Source organism: Topomyia yanbarensis, chromosome 1, assembly GCF_030247195.1.
Source record: "Topomyia yanbarensis strain Yona2022 chromosome 1, ASM3024719v1, whole genome shotgun sequence".
NCBI lineage: Eukaryota > Metazoa > Arthropoda > Insecta > Diptera > Culicidae > Topomyia > Topomyia yanbarensis.
In genome coordinates this window covers 98,641,008-98,663,835 of record NC_080670.1, presented here as the reverse complement: position 1 = coordinate 98,663,835, position 22,828 = coordinate 98,641,008, and the positions used below count along the sequence as shown (strand labels likewise).

At 38.0% G+C, this 22,828-nt stretch overlaps 1 protein-coding gene across 3 annotated transcripts in view; it reads left to right on the top strand.

Moving 5' to 3' along the window:
- The window catches only part of LOC131682711 (homeobox protein homothorax-like), a 904,179-nt gene that overhangs the window by 340,515 nt on the left and 540,836 nt on the right, over positions 1-22,828 (top strand). For all 3 annotated transcript variants that reach the window (XM_058964749.1, XM_058966262.1, XM_058965417.1), the window contains exons 4-5: positions 20,583-20,633; positions 21,013-21,063. In XM_058964749.1, the coding sequence (XP_058820732.1) occupies positions 20,583-20,633; positions 21,013-21,063 (102 nt within the window). The remainder of the gene's footprint in view (positions 1-20,582; positions 20,634-21,012; positions 21,064-22,828) is intronic.

Here is a 22,828-nt window from a genome sequence, read left to right as displayed (position 1 = left end):
ATAGGAAAAATTAAAAATAGAATTTTTATTTTTGATGCTAAATGTGTTCAAGGTGCATGAAACGTCGAGATTTGATGCAAACTCGAAAAAAAAATTTGACTACGATTCACTTTTTTGGATTTTGGCACATTTTTGCCTTTCTCATATAGAAAGGTTATGCAATCACTCTGAAAAACGTCAACCTAATCCCGGCCCGGAGGGCCCATTCGACTCAGTTCGTCGAGATCGGAAAAAGTCTGTATGTGTGTGTGTATGTATGTATGTGTGTGTGTATGTGTGTGTGTATGTGTGTGTGTATGTGTGTGTGTGTATGTATGTGCGTATGTGTCAAATAATGTCACTCATTTTTCTCAGAGATGGCTGGACCGATTTGCCCAAACTTAGTCTCAAATGAAAGGTGCAACCTTCCCATCGGCTGCTATTGAATTTTGGATCGATCGGAATTCTGGTTCCGGAATTACGGGTTTCAGAGTACGGCCGCACAGAAATTTCTCATATAAACTATAGGAAAAATTAAAAATAGAATTTTTATTTTTGATGCTAAATGTGTTCAAGGTGCATGAAACGTCGAGATTTGATGCAAACTCGAAAAAAAAATTTGACTACGATTCACTTTTTTGGATTTTGGCATTTTTGCCTTTCTCATATAGAAAGGTTATGCAATCACTCTGAAAAACGTCAACCTAATTTTTTTTTCGACTCGTTTAGGGTTTCTGGATTTTAACAGAGGCGTAGTTGATGGTTTACGGAGAGGGGTTACACCCCCCCCCCCTCTACTGTTCGCGCCCCTCCTTTAAAAATCTCCTTAAATCACCCCTCAGACCACCACCCCATCCAGCCCTCATACCCCTCCCTTTCAACCCCGTCATCTTTAAACCACCACTGTATCACAAAGCATAATAATTTAAGCTGGGGAGTCGTTCGTTCATGGGACTTTCGCCCTCTTCACATACCCAGCCCCGCATGACAAAATGAGTTAGCAAGCAGATAACATTGATCTAATGCTGATTAGGCTAATGGAGTATGATATTTTTTTGTTTCAAGTGTTTCACCGTCGACACGTAGCTCATCAAGTTCGTGGCTGGCATGCCATTGTGTATAAGTGCAAAGTGTACTAAGAATGTAATGGACATTTCCACAATTATGTTGAACATAAAAAGCCTCCGTGCCATAGTTTAGAGAAATGAGAAAGGCACAATTGCACCGCTAGGTGGATTAAAACAGGTTTTTTTCAATCGTAGGACTTTACAGTAAAATTTTCGATTATCGAATCATTTTTTCAAAAATTTCCAAGTCCTTGGATCTAAAAAAAATTATAATTTGCTTTCAGCGGTTTTCGTTTGTTCAAAACACTAGATGCGGATGCTTCATGCTATTTTCAGACATATTTCGACAAATTTTTTTTTTCGATTTTCAACATTTCATGTACTCCCCCTTTGGATTTTTTCTTATATTATGAAAACAATATTCAAACGCAGTACCCCCTTAATGATGTCCGATTGAACTAAAAACTTGCATAGATTACTTTTTCGATTTAATAAGCATTTTATGTAAGACCTTATGCGATAATTTAAGATGACCATTGCCTCTTGAACACCCCTAGTTATCCATACAAACTTTGGTTTTAAACTGTAAAGCCCGGTTCCAATTTTTTTCAAAAATTTCTTCACCAGGGGTTTCCTGGGACCCAAAACTTTCGCCATTTTTTTGTTCTGCTCCCCGATCGTGTGTTGAACAGTGTTATCCCGTCAATTTGAAAGAATATTTAAGGAGGACAAGTGAGTGTTATTCCCTATGACCAAATTCTTCCATGCGCTCTCATATTTGTTTGCGTTCCATTCCATATCTTTGCATTCCATTCCATATCTTTGAACCCTGTTCTGAAATTATTGATTTATTCTTAGATAGTTTATCCATTGATAGATGTAATAAATACTCGATTATTTTGTGATATTATAAGGTAGGCCTTCCCCTTAACGGCATAACCCCCCCCCCCCTCTCTTTCCACCCCTTAGGCCACTCATCCCGATCAGAATGCAATAACAAGATTATAACAGAATGCAATTTTCGTAATAAGCTGTGTTATAAATCTGGTCTCGTTAGTAGTTAAAATAACAGAAAATTATAACAAGTAACAGCTCGAGATATAGTCTTGAAATATTTTTGTTATGTGTTTTTGATCGGGATACCACTGCATGGCTGCGATATTTCTGAAATAGGTAGCTTATATCTTTTATGTCTATATCCTGTTCTGTAGGCTCCCAAAGTATCTCTGCAGAAGGATTTACCGTAATGTAACGGAAAGCGTTAGGGGACAACACTTCAGTGCACCCCTGTGAAAGAACGATTTCAAAGTTTGTTATATAAAAATAGCACATTTTTAGAAAGGTATTGATGAGTACTAATAGATTCTGAAAAAATATAATAGGTATCGTGCATTGTTTTCGTGAAAAATTTAAAAAAAAACATGATTTATATATATATATATATATATATATATATATATATATATATATATATATATATATATATATATATATATATATATATATATATATATATATATATATATATATATATATATATATATATATATATATATATATATATATATATATACATATATATATATATATATATATATATATATATATATATATATATATATATATATATATATATATATATATATATATATATATATATATATATATATATATATATATATATATATATATATATATATATATATATATATATATATATATATATATATATATATATATATATATATATATATATATATATATATATATATATATATATATATATATATATATATATATATATATATATATATATATATATATATATATATATATATATATATATATATATATATATATATATATATATATATATATATATATATATATATATATATATATATCTTTGATTTGTGAGCCTTAAACCTACACCAACATATTTCAGACTTTTACTTATATTAACAGATTTATTTTCATGAGGTAAGCGATACAAGTGCGTGGAATGTGTCTGTAGATAATAGAATGAATTTTTGTACACTTCTGGAATGATATTTACTTTATTTCATAAAAATATTTCTACTATATAATTGTGTGAATAACGATACTTTGCATCAAACAAAAATTTCAATTGTATTTTTTCTTGTGTTCTTCACGTTAAAAAATTTCAAAAAGTATGTCAAATTACGCGTCAATATTTCACCTTCAATAATCTGTATTGATAATTTTTCATTTTTGTTTCTATCGAGAGTTATGGATGATTTTGTAACGGGGCGTTCCTTCAACGCACTTTGATACAGCCCGCGAGAACTTACATATTGGCAACGCCGCATGTCGCAACATTCTACTGCGCATCGCGTTGGAAGAGCGTATGTAATGTTTAAAATGGCCATCTTTGATATTAGAGCAAAAATATACGCATTTCTGTACGGATTATTATAGGTGAACGTATTCCGAGTAAATTGCATGGTTATATTTTTCAGGAGTTATTTAATTTTCTGCCAATCAAACTCTCAATTCGGCGCGTTCGGATGTTGGCAGTTGCTGTGCAAACTTCAGCAGTGAGCATGTTTGAATCTACATTCTGTCTGTCTAGGTGTAAGCACGATATATTTGCTCGAAAAAAACATTCGTTTGTTTTTATGTTATAAATATGGTTCGACCAAACGAATATTGTATTCCGTATAAAAAGTAACGATGATTTCGAATTATAAATCGTTGATGACTCTCTGCAATTTGATGAAGTAAATAATATCTTACTAGAACTTGAAGAACCACTAATAATCAGAATTAACAGAAGAAATAGCTATAAAGAAGTGTTGCCAATGCGATTGAAAAACAGATTCAATACATAAACATGCGATGTAAAATCCTGTTTTCATAAAATATTCCATTTTCCTGTTTAATGTTGTAGACTAATAATGAATTTGGATGAAACATTGACTAATACCGTTTACGTTTTTGCCCGGTACTACACCGGTGTAGTGCAAAAAATGAGATAGAATGATTACACCCTATTTTAAATGAGTATAGTCCCAACTACACTGGTATAGTGCACTGTCAAAAACGAAAATGCCATAACAAAAGAATCTTTAAAGATGACAATAACATAAGTGTATTATATGAGTTATGTTTCGGTTCTTTGCGATACAGTTTAATTTATAATAACGTTAAATTGTAATAAAAAAGTATTCATTAAACAACTATTGTTTTTGTTGTGCACTTGTTGTGGTAAAAAAAAACTGAAAGTATCTCAAAATACCCGGAAAATATTAACCTTTGATAATCCGTAGGGGAGACCGGGGCTAGTTGACGGTGTTTTCAGTTTTAAATTTTTACCGCTTTGATGTAACTAGATCTTGAAAAATAGAACACGCGGTATGAAAGAGCAGACTGTTGGCAACATCTCTGATTTTTTTTAAAAGTGTTTGATGCATTGTTTCCATTTTTAGAGACAAAAATATGTGACGCGGAAAACCCGCCAACTTACCCCGGCCCCGGGGTAAGTTGGCAGTATGTGAGGATACGCCAAAAACTAAGCAATCAAATGAAGATGCAATTACTTCAAGGGTCCTTTACGAACGTGTTGAATGTCTTTTCGAGAAAACTGTATATTAACCGACATTTGCTAGTATATTGAAGTTTCAGTATCCCGGCGCTTTGACTTTGACGCGTACTCCCTATTCAAAAGCAAATTTTCGAAATTCTTCATGCAATTGGCCGGAACAAGTGTCTTCTACATTGGCGAGATACATAAGAAAAAGATTTTCTTACTTTGGAGTGAATCCCAGAAATAAAATTTTTTGATGACTTTTTTTGCATCGTTAATAGTGCCGCCAACTTGCCGTGCAACACCGCCAACTTACCCCAGCCGCATATTTTATTACAAATTATTTACAAATTAACTTTTGTTTGTGGATAGATGTAATATCCATACGGATACTGAAAGCTCTTTTCACGCGCTATCGAATCGAAAAATATAATCATTCGGGAAATAGATTAAAAATCACTCTAAATAACGCAATGTATTTTAAATTTTGGAAAATTTACTTGGTATGCTCGAAAATACAATATCACCCACAACTTCTACCAAACAAATTGTTTTGCAACAAAAACACATTGGATAACGGGTTTCACATAACTTGAGGTACACAAGAAGAGGCAGCACTGTATGTCTAATAGAAATAGAGGAAAAGGGATTCCGCCAACTTACCCCAACCGTCAACTAGCCCCGGGCTCCCCTATAGAAAAATTCGTTCTTTTGCACCAATCTAGAGATGTGGTTTCATTTGGTCATGCGATGCACACTTCCTACGCGATGAGCATTCTGACGTTGAGACGTGCGGCGTTGCCAATATGTAAGTTCTCGTGGGCTGCATCAAAGTGAGCCGTGTGTTGAAAGAGCGTACCGTTACAAAATCATCCATAACTCTCGATAAGAACAAAATTGAAAAATTATCAATACAGATTATTGAATGACGCGTAATTTGACATACTTTGTAAAAATTTTTAACGTAAAGAACACAAGAAAAAAATACAATAGGGATCTTTAATTTGAAAAAAATTGTGCCAGTTTTTCATATGTATTGGTAGCGGGTGTCCTTACGAGTACACTCAAATAACGTATCTGCTAATATCTCGTTCGCCTCATTGTTAACCGGGACAGCACCCCACACAACATGATCTGGTACTTTGTCAATCCGCTAGCAGCCTGCCATCCTAAGTTTAATCTGCAAACTATGGTAGATCTGATAAGGCAACCTATGGAGTCGTGCAAGTCTCATGGGTTTGGATGTGTTATTGTCCTAAAAGGAAACAAACTAAAAAATGTTTTTTTCAATAGTTTCGGGCCAAAAAATTGAAAAAGGACTGAGATATTATCTCACGGTACTAATCTGCATCAGAAAATGCCTTAACCCGCACACCCCTAAAGATCCCTGTTGAAATTTTTAAGTAGATGCAAAGTACCGTTATTCACACAATTACACAGAACAAATATTTTTATGAAATAGTGTAAATCTGGGAGGGAGAAACAGACACTACGCACGTAGTGTAAATATTAGCACTTGTCAAGAAGCAAGAAAACTTTCGAAAGCCAAAATCAATCAAGGTGAGCATCGCTTAAATGGGCAAATTTCGTTTTGCGTGTCATTGATGCAAGTGTATTACTTGTGCATGACTTCAATCGTGTGATGGAAATAGAGCTTGAGAAAGTATAAAATCCGGGTGCTTTACATTCATTTGAAGATAAAGTCAGACGACAGTTTGGTTCCAGTACTTGAGTAAAAAGGGACACATTTTGGAACGATGTGTCTTACCTTTTATTTTAAAAATAGGATTTTTGTGGTGCTCTTCTCCTTTATTCTACCACGATTTCCTAAAATTTTCTTGCATTGAATATTAAAAACAATTACATTATTAAATTGAATCTGTTAAATAGAGTTTAATTTTATAAACATTTAACTAACAGAATCCTTGAATAAGGAAACTCGCCGGTAGAGACATGTTTAACTGATTCCTGAAATGTTGCCCACCGTTGAATAGTAGAAATGTACTGGTTTATTTTTCAAATATTGCTTGTGGCACTAAAAACTTGATTCAAATCGAACTGCGCACTTACTATTCTTCTATTAAACTCTTCTCATAGACTGGTTAGTTCGACCAGTCTGTCTATGAAAGTACCATCTCTATCATTTGAAATACATGTTTTTTGACAGCTCGCAGTTTTCAGTAGCAGTTTGATCACTCGCACTTTAAAAGTGCGGAGTCCAGGTTGGTGGGAAGTGCGCAATATAAAAGAAATCTGCAAAACAGCGCTAGCTTATTTCCTGTTCTTACATTCAAGTGTAGTTTACTATTGACGGCTCCAGCTCATATCCTATAAAAACATGTGACGTTTTTTCCTGTATTGTTCATTCATTGAAATTCTTCTGACGACTGGTTGAAAAATTTATATTTGCTCTTTCTTTTCCCTTTAAAGCACGATATTTTTAAACTAAATTCTTGCAAAAATCGCTTAAGGGGTTATGGGTCAGAAAAATCGAAAAAAATATTAGTTGAAGTACATACTTTTGAAAATATCTTTGCAAAATTTCATCCAGATCGGAGCACTAGATTTCAAGCTACTTTTTGTTTAAAATTGTGAACATCCAAAACATCGTTTTTATTATCAACCCAGTTTTTGACGTAGGACTACGTCTTTGTTTTCGATATAGGGGTACACGTTGCAAATTCTACAAAAATGGTATGTAACGAAAAGTGGTCCAATTTTAAACGCATATAATTCAGCCATCTCACGATAAATTTTCAATTTTTTTGCGCATATCGCCCCGAAATAGTTCTAATAATAGATTCCAATAGATAAACCCAAAGATTTTTGATATCATGGCATTAAAAATTTAAATAATGAACAACCTAGTCAAAATATCGCTCATTTACACACAGAAGATAGCGCTTCCCTAGTCCAGCACGACAGATTTGTGTACCTAGCGCGCTACGCTTCTATGAATGACGTCATCATCGACTATTTAAACGGACGGATTTCGCCAGTGCAGCCCAGTTGCCTGTTGAGCGGCAGATGAAGCAGGTCACTGCGTTGTGTGTTTTCACAGCCAGTGTAGCTGAGTTAGAAGTCCGTTACACTGCCTGTGGAGGTGCCCAGTGAATGCGACTGTGCTTGCCGTTCAAACACTATGCTATCTTTTGTGTTGTGCTCGTTTTCAGCACACTTTTATGTATAATTATTCGTACACAAAATAGTTTGTACATGCGAGCTCCATTTGCAAACACGGTTAACATAGTATCGTGGTATTAGTAGTCTCTTTCGCTCTAGCCATCATCATCAGCGTTGATTCATTTTGCTTTGTGCGCTTGGGTTTAACGTTTGAGTCGAATGTGTAGGTAGTTTGATCTAATTTGTTACTAAATTGCACAACGAAAGTTTATTATTTACGTTCGATCAATTCATTGATTAATTTCCCCTTCACGTGATTCATTTCCACTCAGCCTATAGTATTTTGATTCTACTAATAGGTACCGTCAAACGGGGTTACTTGCAACACTTTTCAACTTCAAAGCGGTATAACTAAAAATTCTGAAACTCCAGAATAATATTCAACATGTACAAGCCCTAATGGGAGTATGAAGAATACTAAATGGTACTTATCATATCAAAGTATCATTCCCTGCTTTTAGGATGGCCAAAAATTATGCCTGTTGCAAGTAACCCCGCATATGGGGTAACTTGCAACACACGAACTTCATTGAAGTCTAATGCAGCATTTTTTTTGTTTACCTCTAGTAAACCAACCAAATGTACTATAATTTGAGCTTGAGCTTGTGCGACCACCCATGGCTTCTGCTACGTTATCGATCTGGACTAGCTAAAGTTGCACAGGGAATATGTAGATAATTATGCTTGGGAGTAGCAAAACATCTTTCAATGTGCAATTCCTGACAATCCTAAAGTGTTTATTGATCAATACCGGCACGGGCCAGGCCCGAACGTAAATCGTGGAAGGAAAGGGAAGGAATATTAGTCCGATACTTTCTTTTGCTAGGGGCCGTATGTCTACGCACTTCTCAAATATTACGGGAGGAGGATATTTGTTAGTAAGTACAGGGGTTAAGTAAAAGATTTTCTGACAAGTGTGCGCGATTTAAGATGTTTAAGGTCTCTGGGCGCCGACCTCCAGGAGACTTAGTGACAACCCGAATTGACCAAATGTACTATAATTTGGACGTTTTATTAATTTTAATTGCATTTATTTTATTTTATTTCATTTTATTTTATTTTAATTAAAATTTATGCCCATGTTGTTTACAAACAACAGCGATTTCGAACAGCTGTAACATTCGATTTATTCCAGATTTCCTCACAAAAGTAGGGAAGGCTAAATATTGGGACTTCAACCTTTCATTTCAGAACTAATAGTTGCAAGTATTATCCATAGAACTGAGGTTATCGCAATGAACATGATTAGATTCCATTGGAACACTGCAGCCAGGGATAGTTTCAGTGAACGGCTAAAACTAAATTATACTGTTGTCTTAAAATATTATTGAAAGCAGATAAAACCTATTAATTTACACTGTCAACGATTATCTTTTCCAAGCAATCGGACTATTATGCTAGAAAAATCCAGTTGAGTATAGGAAGATAGAATTTTAACATTTTCTAGTACTGCTAGAGAAGTTCGCATAAAGACGACTTCCTGGTACTGTTCTGTATTTACAGAGCCTTTTTATATTCTAGTTGTGTGTTAAACCTTTAAAATGTGATTTGAAATGCTATACAGACTATTATTTTGAACGCTCAATCAGCCAGCTGGCTCAAGGCATAATAGCAATAAGACAAAATACTGTTGCATGTTACCCCACATGGGTGGTTAATATAGTTAAGTCGTTATCTTGTGCTTATTTGAGATGGTAAACAAACATGTATCAAACAGTAACGTTTGCTATTGTGTACTCGATCTGTACGTAAGAGATACAAATGATATGCTACATTATGCAGGAAAATGGAACATTTTATGAAAACAGCATTTTACTTCGCTTGTTTATGTCCACTGAGTGATCTTACTTATAAACAACGAAGTGTCTTGCGAAAAAAATTACTTTGAATTTGTTTTCAATCGCATTGGCGTGTTTCCTTTATCGCTATTGCTTCTGTCAATTCTGTTAATTAGTGGTTCTCCAAGTTCTAGTAAGATATTATTTACTTCATCAAATTTCAGTAAATCATCAACGATTTATAATTCAAAATCTTCATTACTTTATTAACGAAATACAGTATTCGGTTGGTCGAACCATATTTATAACATAAAAACAAACGAATGTTTTTTGAGCAAATATACTGTGCTAACACCTAGACAGAACCAACTGACGATAAATAGTGGTAAAATATGCCAATTTGCAAAAAAAAGTCATATACATGCAGATTCAAACATATCCATTGCTCAAGTTTGCACAGCAACTGCCAACATCCGAGCGCGCCGGTTTGAGAGTTTGAATGACAGAAAATTAAATAATTCCTGAAAAATATAACACTAAAAACCATGCAAATTACTCGGAATATGTTCACCTTTAAACATCCGCACAGAAAAGCTTATCTTTTTGCTCTAATATCGAAGATGGCAATTTTGGACATAAGGTATGCTCTGCCAAAGCGATACGCAGTAGGACGTTGCTACATGCGGCGTTGCCAATATGTAAGTTCTCGCGGGCTGCATCAAAGTGGGCCGTGCGTTGAAGGTACGCACCGTTACAAAATCATCCACAAACTCTCGATAGAAACAAGAAAAATTATTAATACAGATTATTGAAGGTGAGAGATTGACGCGTAATTTGACATACCTTTTGAAATTTTTTAGCGTGAAGCACACAAGAAAAAATACAATTGAAATTTTTAAGTAGATGAAAAGTACCGTTATTCACATAATTATATTGTAAAATTATTTTTATGAGATAGTGTAAATATCATTCCATAAGTGTACAAAAATTCATTCAATTATCTTCAGTAGGTTTTGAGATATAAAATTTACAATTTTATCATGCAATAAAGTTTAAGGGTTAATATCTCAAAGGAAAAAAGGAGTTTTAACGAAATATTTATACCAAAAGCTATTTACCATAATCCCTATACAATAAAACATATCTCATGAAAATCGGTGATTTTGCGAAAAAATTGAGGATCACTTTTTTTTTTCAATTCGTTTATTTGATAAGGCAGGTTTGCGTTAGCTTAAAGGTGCCAATTTTGTTTTGTTTCACATTTTAAATTACTTAAAACTAGGGGCTTACATATTGATTTTTGAAATTAAACTAAGGCTAATTTATAGCTATACATATACACAAGGGGGTAGTATAATTTTCGTAAGATTAGGGGGTCATTTAGTTTTTATGGCAATATAGTTTGACATTTTTAGCAATGAGATTATTGGAGCAAATAATGTTTAACTAAGGGGGAAAATTTTTACGACTATCTTAAAAGTAGAAATAATTAGAGGGCGTGATTAAATTTTGTAAAGATTCGGAGACATTAATTAGAGTTATTTTATGTGGTAGTAGAGTTGGGCATTTTTAACGAGATCATATAATATAATAGTTAAAACTAGAAAAGGCAAGAAGAGCTAAATGCTTCATGAAGATATTTGGGGGGGGGAAGGGGTGTTACTTCTGTGTATAAGAGTCAGGGGAAGTAGGGTGGACAAACATGGCAGGGGGAGAACATTGTTTCAGTTTCAGACTTCGGGAGATCAACGGATGGATTACAGAATCAGGGTGGTCTTCATCAGGAAGAATCATGTACTGGGACGCCGGGTGGTCGTCCTCGAGATGGCAGGGGTTTCTCCAGACGATTTCGTAGTGCGGCTCAGATGTTGATCGGCTACATTTCGAATTGTGCGTGTGATGTTCGTGCTTTAGGTCCCGTGTTTGTTGGCTCATTCGACAGGGATGTTTTGTGTCGCCTTGGAGTCGCATCAAACCATCGTGGGTGTATGGTACAGGTGGAAGAGAGCGTTTCTGAGAATGATAAGGAAAAAGGGGCAGTTAAAGTTGGATATTGATGGTTTTTATGAAGGTGTATATAAGGGACATATAGAGGACATCGCGGCTTGCCAACACATCTCGAACCGGGACGTTGGGTGGTCTTCCTCGGGCCCGGAGGGTGTCCATAAGCCGAGACCTGGCCGAACTGTACTCGGTGCACGCCCAGACTATGTGCTCTATATCGTGATAACCGTCGCCACAAGCGCAGATACCACTCTCCACGAGCCCAATACGTCGGAGATGTGCATCCAGCGTGTAATGGTTCGCCATGAGTCGGGACATCACACGAATGAAGTCACGACCCACATCCATCCCCTTGAACCAAGGTTTCGTCGATACCTTAGGGACTATCGAATGTAGCCACCTTCCTAGCTCCCCATTGCTCCACGAGGTTTGCCAACTTTCGAGAGTTCTCTGATGAGTAATACTGAAAAATTCGTGGAAGCAAATTGGTCTTTCAAAAACGTCACCATCAATGGCACCCACCTTAGCTAAGGAGTCCGCCTTCTCATTGCCCGGAATGGAGCAATGAGAAGGGACCCACACCAAGGTAATCTGGAAAGATTTGTCAGATAAAGCACTCAGTAGCTCCCGTATTTTCCCCAAAAAATACGAGGAATGCTTTTCATGTTTCATCGAGCGAATAGCGTCAATAGAACTCAGACTATCCGAGACGATGAAGTAATGGTCTGCGGGTAATGTGTCAATGACTCCAAGGGTATACTGAATAGCAGCTAGTTCTGCGGCGTAAACTGAAGCAGGGTCACTGAGTTTGTAGGAGGCGGTGAACTTTTGATTGAAAATACCGAAGCCAGTGGACCCTTCGAGGTTTGATCCGTCAGTATAAAACATCTTAGAACAGTCGACTTCTCGGAATTTATTATAAAAAATATTTGGAACCACTTGTGGGCGTATATGGTCCGGAATTCCAATAATCTCATCTTTCATGGATGTGTCGAAGAAAACAGTAGATTCAGAAGTATTTATGAAATGCACACGGTTGGGATTGTAAGAAGAAGGATTAATATTTTGCGCCATGTAGTCAAAGTACAGGGACATAAAACGGGTCCGAGAATTGAGCTCAACAAGCCTTTCGAAATTTTCAATCACCAACGGGTTCAAGATATCGCATCGAATGAGCCATCGATATGAGAGTTCCCAAAATCGATTTTTCAGCGGGAGAACGCCCGACAGGACTTCGAGACTCATCGTATGGGTCGACTGCATGCACCCTAAGGCGATACGCAAACAACGATACTGAATTCTTTCGAGTTTGATGAAATGTATGTTCGCGGCGGATCGAAAGCAGAAGCATCCGTATTCCAGTACCGACAGTATCGTTGTTTGATACAACCTAATTAGGTCTCCTGGGTGGGCACCCCACCACGTTCCGGTTATTGTACGAAGAAAGTTGATCCTTTGCTGGCATTTCTGTTTCAGATACCGAATATGGCATCCCCAAGTACCTTTCGAGTCGAACCAGACCCCTAGATATTTTACTGTGAAGACCTGAGCTATAGTTTGACCCATTAATAGAAGCTGTAGTTGTGCTGGTTCACGCTTCCTAGAAAATACAACTAGCTCAGTTTTCTCCGTGGAGAATTCGATACCCAGCTTAATAGCCCATGCAGACAAATTGTCCAAGGTATTCTGTAATGGTCCTTGTAGATCGACAGCTTTGGGTCCCGTAACAGACACCACGCCATCGTCTGCAAGTTGTCTTAACGTGCAGGAATTGTCAAGACATTCATCAATGTCGTTGTATAACAGGGGGCTTAGACATGAGCCCTGGGGAAGGCCCATGTAGCTAAATCGTGATGTCGATAAGTCACCATGCGAAAAATGCATGTGCTTTTCCGACAACAAGTTTAGTAAAAAGTTGTTTAAAGTCGCTGAAAGACCATGCTGGTGCAGCTTCTCTGAAAGAATGTTGATAGAAACTGAATCAAAAGCCCCCTTTATATCTAGGAACACTGATGCCATCTGCTCTTTACTAGCATAGGCCATTTGAATTTCGGTTGAGAGCAACGCAAGACAGTCGTTCGTCCCTTTGCCTTTGCGAAAGCCAAATTGTGTATCTGACAGTAAGCCATTTGCTTCGACCCAATTGTCGAGGCGGGATAGGATCATTTTCTCGAACAACTTTCGGATACAAGATAGCATTGCGATCGGTCGATACGAATTGTGGTCGGAGGCTGGTTTTCCTGGTTTTTGGATGGCGATGACCTTCACTTGCCTCCAATCGTGTGGGACAATGTTAGCCTCAAGAAACTTATTAAATAAGTTCAACAAGCGTCTCTTGGCAGAGTCTGGCAGATTCTTCAACAAGTTGAATTTGATTCTGTCTGGCCCTGGAGCTTTATTGTTACACGACAAGAGAGCAAGTGAGAACTCCACCATCGAAAAAGGTGTTTCGTTCGCGTTATCGTGACGGGACGCGGCGCGGTAGATCTTCTGTGCCGGGGCGGAATCCGGACAAACCTTCTTGGCGAAATCGAATATCCAACGGTTTGAATATTCCACGCTCTCATTAGTACTGTTTCGATTTCGCATACGTCGGGCTGTTCCCCAAAGAGTGCTCATCGATGTTTCTCTCGTTAATCCGTCGACGAACCGGCGCCAATAACCGCGTTTTTTGGCTTTCATCAAACTCTTCATTCGCTTGTCTAACGTCGCGTACTGTCGAAAACTAGCGGGTAACCCGTCGTTCCGGAAGGTCTTAAACGCGGCGGCCTTCTCTGCGTACACGTCTGAGCACTCTTTATCCCACCAGGGATTGGGAGAACGTTTTTGTATGTTCGCGCCGGGTACTGGCTTAGTCTGAGCTTGATTCGCGCTGTCGAGAATCAAGCCAGCCAAAAAGCTGTACTCTTCCTCCGGAGGAAGTTCTTGAGTAGATTCGATGTTGTCGGATATCGCGGCAGCATAGCTCTTCCAATCGATATTTCGTGTGAGGTCATACGAAATATTGATTGTTTCCAATGGCCTTGAGCCGTTATTGATTGAGACTACGATCGGCAGATGGTCGCTACCGTGGGGATCAGGGATTACCTTCCACGTGCATTCTAACTTTAGCGAGGTCGAGCAAAGGGATAAATCAAAAGCGCTTGGGCGCGCAGGTGGGGGAGGAATCCGTGTCATTTCACCCGTGTTTAGAATTGTCATGTTGAAGTTGTCGCAAATATTGTGAATTAAAGAGGAACGGTTATCATCATAAAGGCAACCCCATTCCGTACCGTGAGAGTTAAAGTCGCCTAAAACTAGTCGCGGTGCAGGCAGGGATTCTATGATGTCATGTAGCCGGCGATGCCCAATCGCGGTGTTGGGGGGAATATATATGGAAGCTATGCAAAGATCTTTGCCTTTGGTTGTTACTTGACAAGCGACAACTTCAATACCTGTTATCGAGGGAAGGTTAATTCTGTAGAAGGAATAGCGCTTTTTGATCCCCAAAAGCACTCCTCCATAGGGGGTGTCTCGATCCAGGCGAATAATATTAAAGTCGTGGAAGTTGAGATCTATGTCGGAAGTTAACCAAGTTTCACATAATGCAAATGCATCGCAACTCAAATTATTTATTAAAATTTTGAAGGAATCGATTTTCGGGATGATACTTCGACAATTCCACTGTAGAACAGTGATCAAATCCGTGACCTCGTTCGATGAGTTAGCCATCGAAGGATACAATCGCTGAAAGGAGGGGCCATTTAGCAGTCAACTGCTTCAAAAATGTTCTTACTGTAGGGAGAAAAGCTAACATAAGACTTTTAATAGGATCAGTTATATTGAATGTTTTTATTATCCAGTCCACAATGTCCGAGAGTTTGATAATTCCAGTGCCGCGATTATTCTCGAACTGAAACAGAGGAACACTTGGGATTTTTGATGTTCCGGGAAGTGCTGGGAACTCCTTCTCTGAGTTTAATCCTCCGAGACCAGGAGCTAATTGCTTCGGTTTGGTTGCAACACTTCCAATAGATGTGACTTTCTGAGTCCCGTCAAGGGATACCTTCTGGCCTTTACAACGAACTTTAGGAGAGGAAATGTTCCTCCTCTTCCTATAACTTCTAGGCGCCCTAGTAGATGTTCCCTCTTGTGGGTCATCAGCCTCGCCCTCGTTAGGAGGCAAGTGAGCATAGATGTTTGTTGAGGTTGGTGGTGTAGCTTTCTTTAGCATTTCTGCGAAAGAACGTTCGGATCGTCCAGCAAGGGAACGTTTTAGTTTATCCCCGCGTAGTTTGTACGCGGGACATGCCGAGATATCATGCAGATTCTCTGCACAGTAAGGACACTTCTCAGCATTCTTACTGCACGAATCATCTAGATGATTCTCCCCGCATTTTCCACAGCGGGCCTTATTGCTACAATGGGTGGCTGTGTGACCCAATTGTTTACACTTTGTGCAATTCATGACCCGCGGCACAAACAGACGCACAGGCAGACGAACCTTGTGCAAGAGGACGTAATTTGGCAAAGCGGTACCAGCGAAGGTCAACCGATAAGAGTTTGATTGGGGGTACGTTTTTGAACCATCCCCCGCAACTACTACTGAGTGCAAACGCTTGCACTCGAGTATTTTCACTGGCTGAAGTAAGCGGTCTCTGAAACGGCCAATCCCGTACTGCAGCAGATCCTCGCATGTCAAACTGTCATCGGTGACAACGCCTTCAGACTGTACTTTCACAGCTGGAATATACACGTGATAGTCCTTCGTAAAGTGCTCGCAGCAAGCAATATCGTTTGCCTGCTTTGAGTTAGTCAGCACGACCCTCAGCCTGTCTGAGCGGACCTTTTTTATTTCGATCACAGCCGAGAACCGTTCCGTTAGGTCTTTTGAAATCTGTAATAGATTCAGCGATTTTGTTTTGGGCCGAAAGAAGACCACAAAGGGACCGGTCGAGAGCTCTGGATATTGTTTGGGTCGGGGGAGAGCCTTAGGAGTCGATTCGATCTCCATTTGGCCATCCGGGGAGGAAGCCATCGACACCGTCAACGCACGGGGTCAGCGCCCGCGCAGACGGGAAAAAGCCGTAAATGTATCAAAAAGGTAGATTTCACTTATCTGTATACTCGTTTCCCACGACGCACCAGTCCAGCTTAAATAGCTGGTTATTGTTCAATCCTCGCTTTACGAACAAAAGGTTGAGGAATGTGGCCTAACGGTTAACACACGCACAAAAGAAAATAAAAGTCCAAACCTCGAAGAGGCAGAGAATGGCAAAATAACCTTGAACGCGGATTACTGCACTGTTCTTTTTCCAACAGACCGAAAACAAAACACTTCTATCTCGATCGAGCGATGCGTAGAGACTGCAATTGAGGATCACTTGACATGGCTTTACTCAAATACGTTTGACGAAACATGTTTTCGTTTTCATATTTGTCCTTTATTTTCTACTGAAAAATATTGCCCTACTGAAAAATATTACCTAAATAAAGTACAGAAAACTGTTTCCACCTTTCTTTCTACATCAAAGAATTTAACTGTCGAACTGTCGAATTTAATAATGCTATAGAACAGGGGTATTTTGCAAATAACTTTCGTAGTATAAGATTTTGACTAATAGATATAAATGGATTTTTTTAATGAATTGAATCATCTGTTTAAGTTGCAGAGCACCCGAACGCTGAAAATATATTATGTCGATGTCAAACTTCATGTCGAAGTAAATTGCCAATTTTTTTTTTCTCAAACCTTTTTGCCTTTCTCATATAAAGAAAGGCTATGCAATCACTGTAAAAATCGACTTTTTAACCGAGGCCCGGAGGGCCGAGTATCATACACCATTCGATTCAGTTCGTCGAGTTCGGCAAATGTCTGTGTGTGTGTATGTATGTGTGTGTATGTGTGGGTGTGTATGTGTGTGTGTCATTTAAACTCACACAATTTTCTCAGAGATGGCTGAACCGATTTTCGCAAACTTAGTTTCATCTGAAAGGTATAACGCTTCCATAAGCTGCTATTGAATTTTTAGTTGATCCGACTTCCTGTTCCGGAATTACGGGTTGAAGAGTGCGGTCACACAGCAAATTCCCATATAAACTGGTACCACCATAATGTTCAAATGATGTAAAACATATTAAAATTGATGTAACATTACTCTAGTTTGCGGGTCTGGATCACTAATGATCAATCAAAGCAGCTTTGACCACATTGGCCACCTATGACGGTTCATGACGCCCTCGGGGAACCCGCCAAGTTCCTAAGCTAATATCACACCCATTCCACAACGAATTCTCTACCGATTTTTACGAACTTAATTTCAAATGAAAGATACAGTAATGCCATTGACTGCTGGTGAATTTCATTCGGTTCTGACTCTTGCTTCCGGAGTTACAGGGGTGTTAGTAAGGATACACTGGAATTTCCCATATAAATCGGTACAATCGTAATACCTCAGAGGCTAAAAACTATTGAAATGGTCACCAAATTACTTCTAATCGTAGATCTAGATCACTGATTGCCAATCAAACATTCTTTGAATATATTGTCCACTATCGACGATTCCGGAATTCCGGGCATATTCCACAATTAAAGTCACATCGGTTCATCGGCGATGACTGAACCGATTTTCTCAAACCAAGTCTCAAATGGAAGGCAAAATATGCAGTTGAGTATTGCGTAGCCGCCCCTTCCCACCCCCCCCCCCCTTGCCCTTACACCTCCCTCCTTCATCACTCCCCTCTTCTTGGATCACCCTCACGCCCAGATTTCCTTCATCCACCGCGTATACCGAAATAAGATGAAGGATTTCTGACGCATCCTCCACACCCACTCTACTAAACCCCCATTCCCTACACGTTCAAACGCATTCCACCAACCTTTGCAAATTATAATCACATGAAGATAACATTGAACTCATGCTTATTAAGCTAATTAAATATTATTCTTTTGCCTTTCTTATATAGAAAGGTTATGCAATTGCTCCAAAAACCGACTTTCTAACCGAGGCCCGGAGGGCCGAGTCTCATATAACATTCGACTCAGTTCGCCGAGATCGCAAAATATCTGTGTGTATGTATGTGTGTATGTGTATGTGTGTATGTGTATGTGTGTATGTATGTGTGTATGTGCGGATTTGTTAACAAAATGTCCACATCGGTTACTCGAAGATGGCTGAACCGATTTTTACAAACTAAGATTCAAATGAAAGGTATAATATTCCCATAGGTTGCTATTGAATTTCATTTTCAACCGACATCTTGTTCCGAATTACGAGTTGAAGAATATGGTTACAAAACAAAATTTGTTGATTTTTCCAAATCAGTTTCTCGGAATTTTCTGAACCGATTTTGACAAACTTAATTTTAAATGAAAGGTCCATCAGCTGCTGTTGAATTTTGTGTGGATCCGAGTTCTGGTTCCTGAATTACAGGGTGATACGTACGATCACGCAGCAAATCCCGATTCTAACGAATTCTGCGATGAATGTAAAAAGGTGATTTTTTTTCCAAAATGTAAACACAACTGTTGAATTTGTAGATCTAGGTCCCCAGCAGTCATTCAAAGTCTCTTTGGCCACACTGGCCACCATCGACGGATCCGGAAGCATCCAAAGTCAGAATAACGGTTATATTGGTTTCTCGAAAATGGCTAGATTTGCTCAACTTAGTCTCAAATGAAAGGTGTTGCGTCCCCAGAAACTGATATTAAATTCCATCTCCATCCGACTTCCAGCACCGGAGTTACGGGTTGTGGAGGTCGATCACATAGAAAACTCCGATTCAAACCGATACCGCGATGAATGCAAAAAGGTGCTCTTATATATACTTACCAAGTGTAATAAGAATGAAAGACATTTCCATAAAGTTATATTGTACGAACCAGCTATTAAATCATAGTTTGGAGAAATGAGAAAGGCACAATTGCACCTCTAGGTGGATTAAAACAGGTTTTTTCTATTTATTTTCATGCATCTAGGCCTACGTTGATAATTGTCATTTTCTCAGTGCACTCTCAACAGAAACTTTAAACTGGTGTGCCGTCAAATCTGAAGGACCAGATGTCCCTAGTACTAAAATTTATTAATGAGCCACTCCTTTTTAAAACTTTATTCGTACGATTTACGTCATTATTATTTGTCTTTACTATAGTGTTACTTACGTAGTAAAACAACAAGTATTTAAACTGCTATTGTCACGAATCACATTTCCACTGACAGCACGAAACCTGACGAAACACAAACGGCAACCGTACACTAGGGTACAAATGTACCCCACGCCAACTTGGACACCTGCTTCCAGAAAGGCTATAAGCAAACTGGCTATACCACCTTTTCCTACTCTTACTAGGAATTCTAAATTGAATTATGGTTAGGATCCCAGGTCGGTAAATGCCGAATTCTCGTTTTCACACGGCTCTAAAGAAGGCGTGTGGTACATTTTTACCCCAGTGCAACGTTCTAGGGTTAAAAAATTAATAAAACAAATTTTGAAAAATTGACGGCCATACGACTTTGAATATTCACCCTTCAAATAAACCACCCGACGCATTCAGCCGTATCCAATGAACGAATAACGTATTCTAATGTCTTAAACAAATGAAATCATTGCGACATACATTTTGAAATCAAGGTAACTGCAATTGAGCGGCTCTTTTGTTTCTTTCGGTAATTTTGCTTTATTATGAAATATTTCACGGAACATTGCACTTGTTGTCGCTGATCGAAATTCTTTAACTGTATGATCTTACTGTGTCAGCCATTACCTTTTTTCTGGGCAAAAGATGAGAATTTGTTTTTTCCATACTGCATGATACTGAAACGAAAAATCGTGCGCCTCTATTTTTCTTTGTATATTTGATGCCGATTGTAGAGCGATCGATTGGCCTTCATTGTCCATAGTGTCCCGCAGCGTCCGGTATGTCGCCGCATATCAGGCCAGTTGAAACCTTTTTGAAACAATCAGAACTAAAGAGAACTATCTGTACAATTTGTAATTAGGATTGATTAATGATGATATCTTTTTTTCTCTATTTTGCATCTGCAGATACGACAAGAAAAACCCTTTTATGTGGCGGATCCCGAAGTAGACTCACTTGTAAGTATTCTGAATCAACTTTACTGGTTTTCTATCATACCTAGTTTCTTACTTGCAACGCTTGTCATACTCATAGTTTTATTTTGTTGATTGCGATAATATTTACGACGATTTTGTTGATAGAGAAAATACGCTATGTATTATTTTTTGCAACTTTACTATCCATTAGCGCATGCAAGTTTGTAGAAGTATTCTTAGCAGTAACGAACAGGTTCCTTTCAATGACTTCTTGTGCATGATTGAATATCGTATTGATATCAACGTTTAAGGTTGCATATCATAAAAATTTTCTCAGAATATTTATCGGCACTTTAACGTCAGACCTATGTATTATTGAGCACTCTATACGTTTTTGATAACAATTTAATTTTTTTTTCAGATGGTGCAGGCTATTCAAGTACTACGGTTCCACCTCCTAGAACTTGAAAAAGTGAGTAATTGTTTTTGTTCTGAATAAACCTTCTGTATTTGATGTATCCATGATACATGACATGTCGAAACTGTATTGACACTTCACGAAATATTTATGCTAATTCAGTCCAGCTAAATATTGAAAAACGGATATAGATTAAAACCGCCATTCACGCGGGGTCCTTTATCGCGTAAAAACGGTGAAATATTGTATTGTTTGCTCCGGCTTCCGGCAGTCACGCTAGTGCACTGAGTGCACGCTGCTCTGAAAATCTAGCGAAATCGTCTTAGGGCACCAGCGACTGCTCGTTCAGTGGGCCATAAGCGCGACTTCCGGAGGGTTAAGGTTCAAGAAACCTTTTTTGAGCATTTGTAAGAATTGAGCGCTTGGTGGTATGCGTAGGAGAAATTGTGTTCAGTTTTGCCACCGGTTTATCCATATAAAACCTTTTCAAAACTCTAAAAGAAGACTATCAGTCGATTCATTAGATTATCACGATTCAAATTATGCAGAATAGTTGGTGGAAAAATAATTAACCAAGCGGAATGGTGCTTCTGAAAAACTGGCAATATAATTAAAATAGTGATTTATTGTTTACCCCATTATTACAATTTCATTTATTACATTAAATTATGGTTGCAAAAAATTTCAAACTTCCTTAAAATAAAACATTCTTTATGCATACTAAATATAATAAAAAAAAACCTGTTTTAATCCACCTAATGGTGTAATTGTGCCTTTCTCATTTATCCAATAGCAAATTATATTCAATGTATTTGTAAAAATGTCTATTCCATTCTTATTACACTTTGCACATATTTACAAGGGCACGAGTGCCACGAACCTGATGAGCAACATGTTGACGATGACGTCCTTGGAACAAAAAAATATAATATTTAAGTGGATAAATCAACATGAATTAAATGTTGTCCTCATGTTAACATATTTTAAGAAAGGCCTAGTTGGTGAAAATTGATTCAGTCATCACCGAATCCGATGTGACTTTAATTCTGGAATATGCCCGGTACCTTATTTCGGTTTAAATTCCTATGTAACCGTAGTAACTCCGGAATCAAAAGTCAGATCTGATTGGAATTCAATAGCAGTCAATGGGTGTATTGTATTTATAATTTGAAACCAAGTTTGTAAAAATCAGTTAAGAATTTGCTGAGAAATAGGTGTGATATTATCATATGAACTTTGATAGTTCCCCGAGAGTGTCAAGAACCATCGTAGGTGGCCAATATTTGTTTTGCTTTGATTATAGAGGTTTTAACCTTAGGGTCATTCGCCTATTTGTCGGGTTAGAGAAATCTCTAACCCTATGTACGGGGTTGGGAATTGAACCCAGGTGAGCTAGGTACAACGCAAACGATTTACCAACTGCGCTATCTCCATCCCCTAAGTAGTGGCCAATATGGCCAAAACTACTTTGATTGGTCTTTAGGAATATAGGTCCGCTACTTCAGTAATGTTAAATCCGTTTCAATATGTATTGCATCATTTGGACATCTTCATGTTGCAAGTTTATATAGGAATTTGCTATGTGGCTGCAATCTTTAACCCGTAATTCCGGAACCGGAATTAGGATCAACAAAAAATACAATAGCAGCTTGTAGGAGCGTTAGAACGGTTCATTTGAAACTAAGTTTGTGCAAATCGGTTCAGACATCCCTGAGAAAATTGAGCAGATTTATTTGATAAACACATGCACCCACAGACATTTTGCGGTCTCGACGATTTGAATCGAATAGTATGTGACACTTGGCCCTCTGGGACTCAA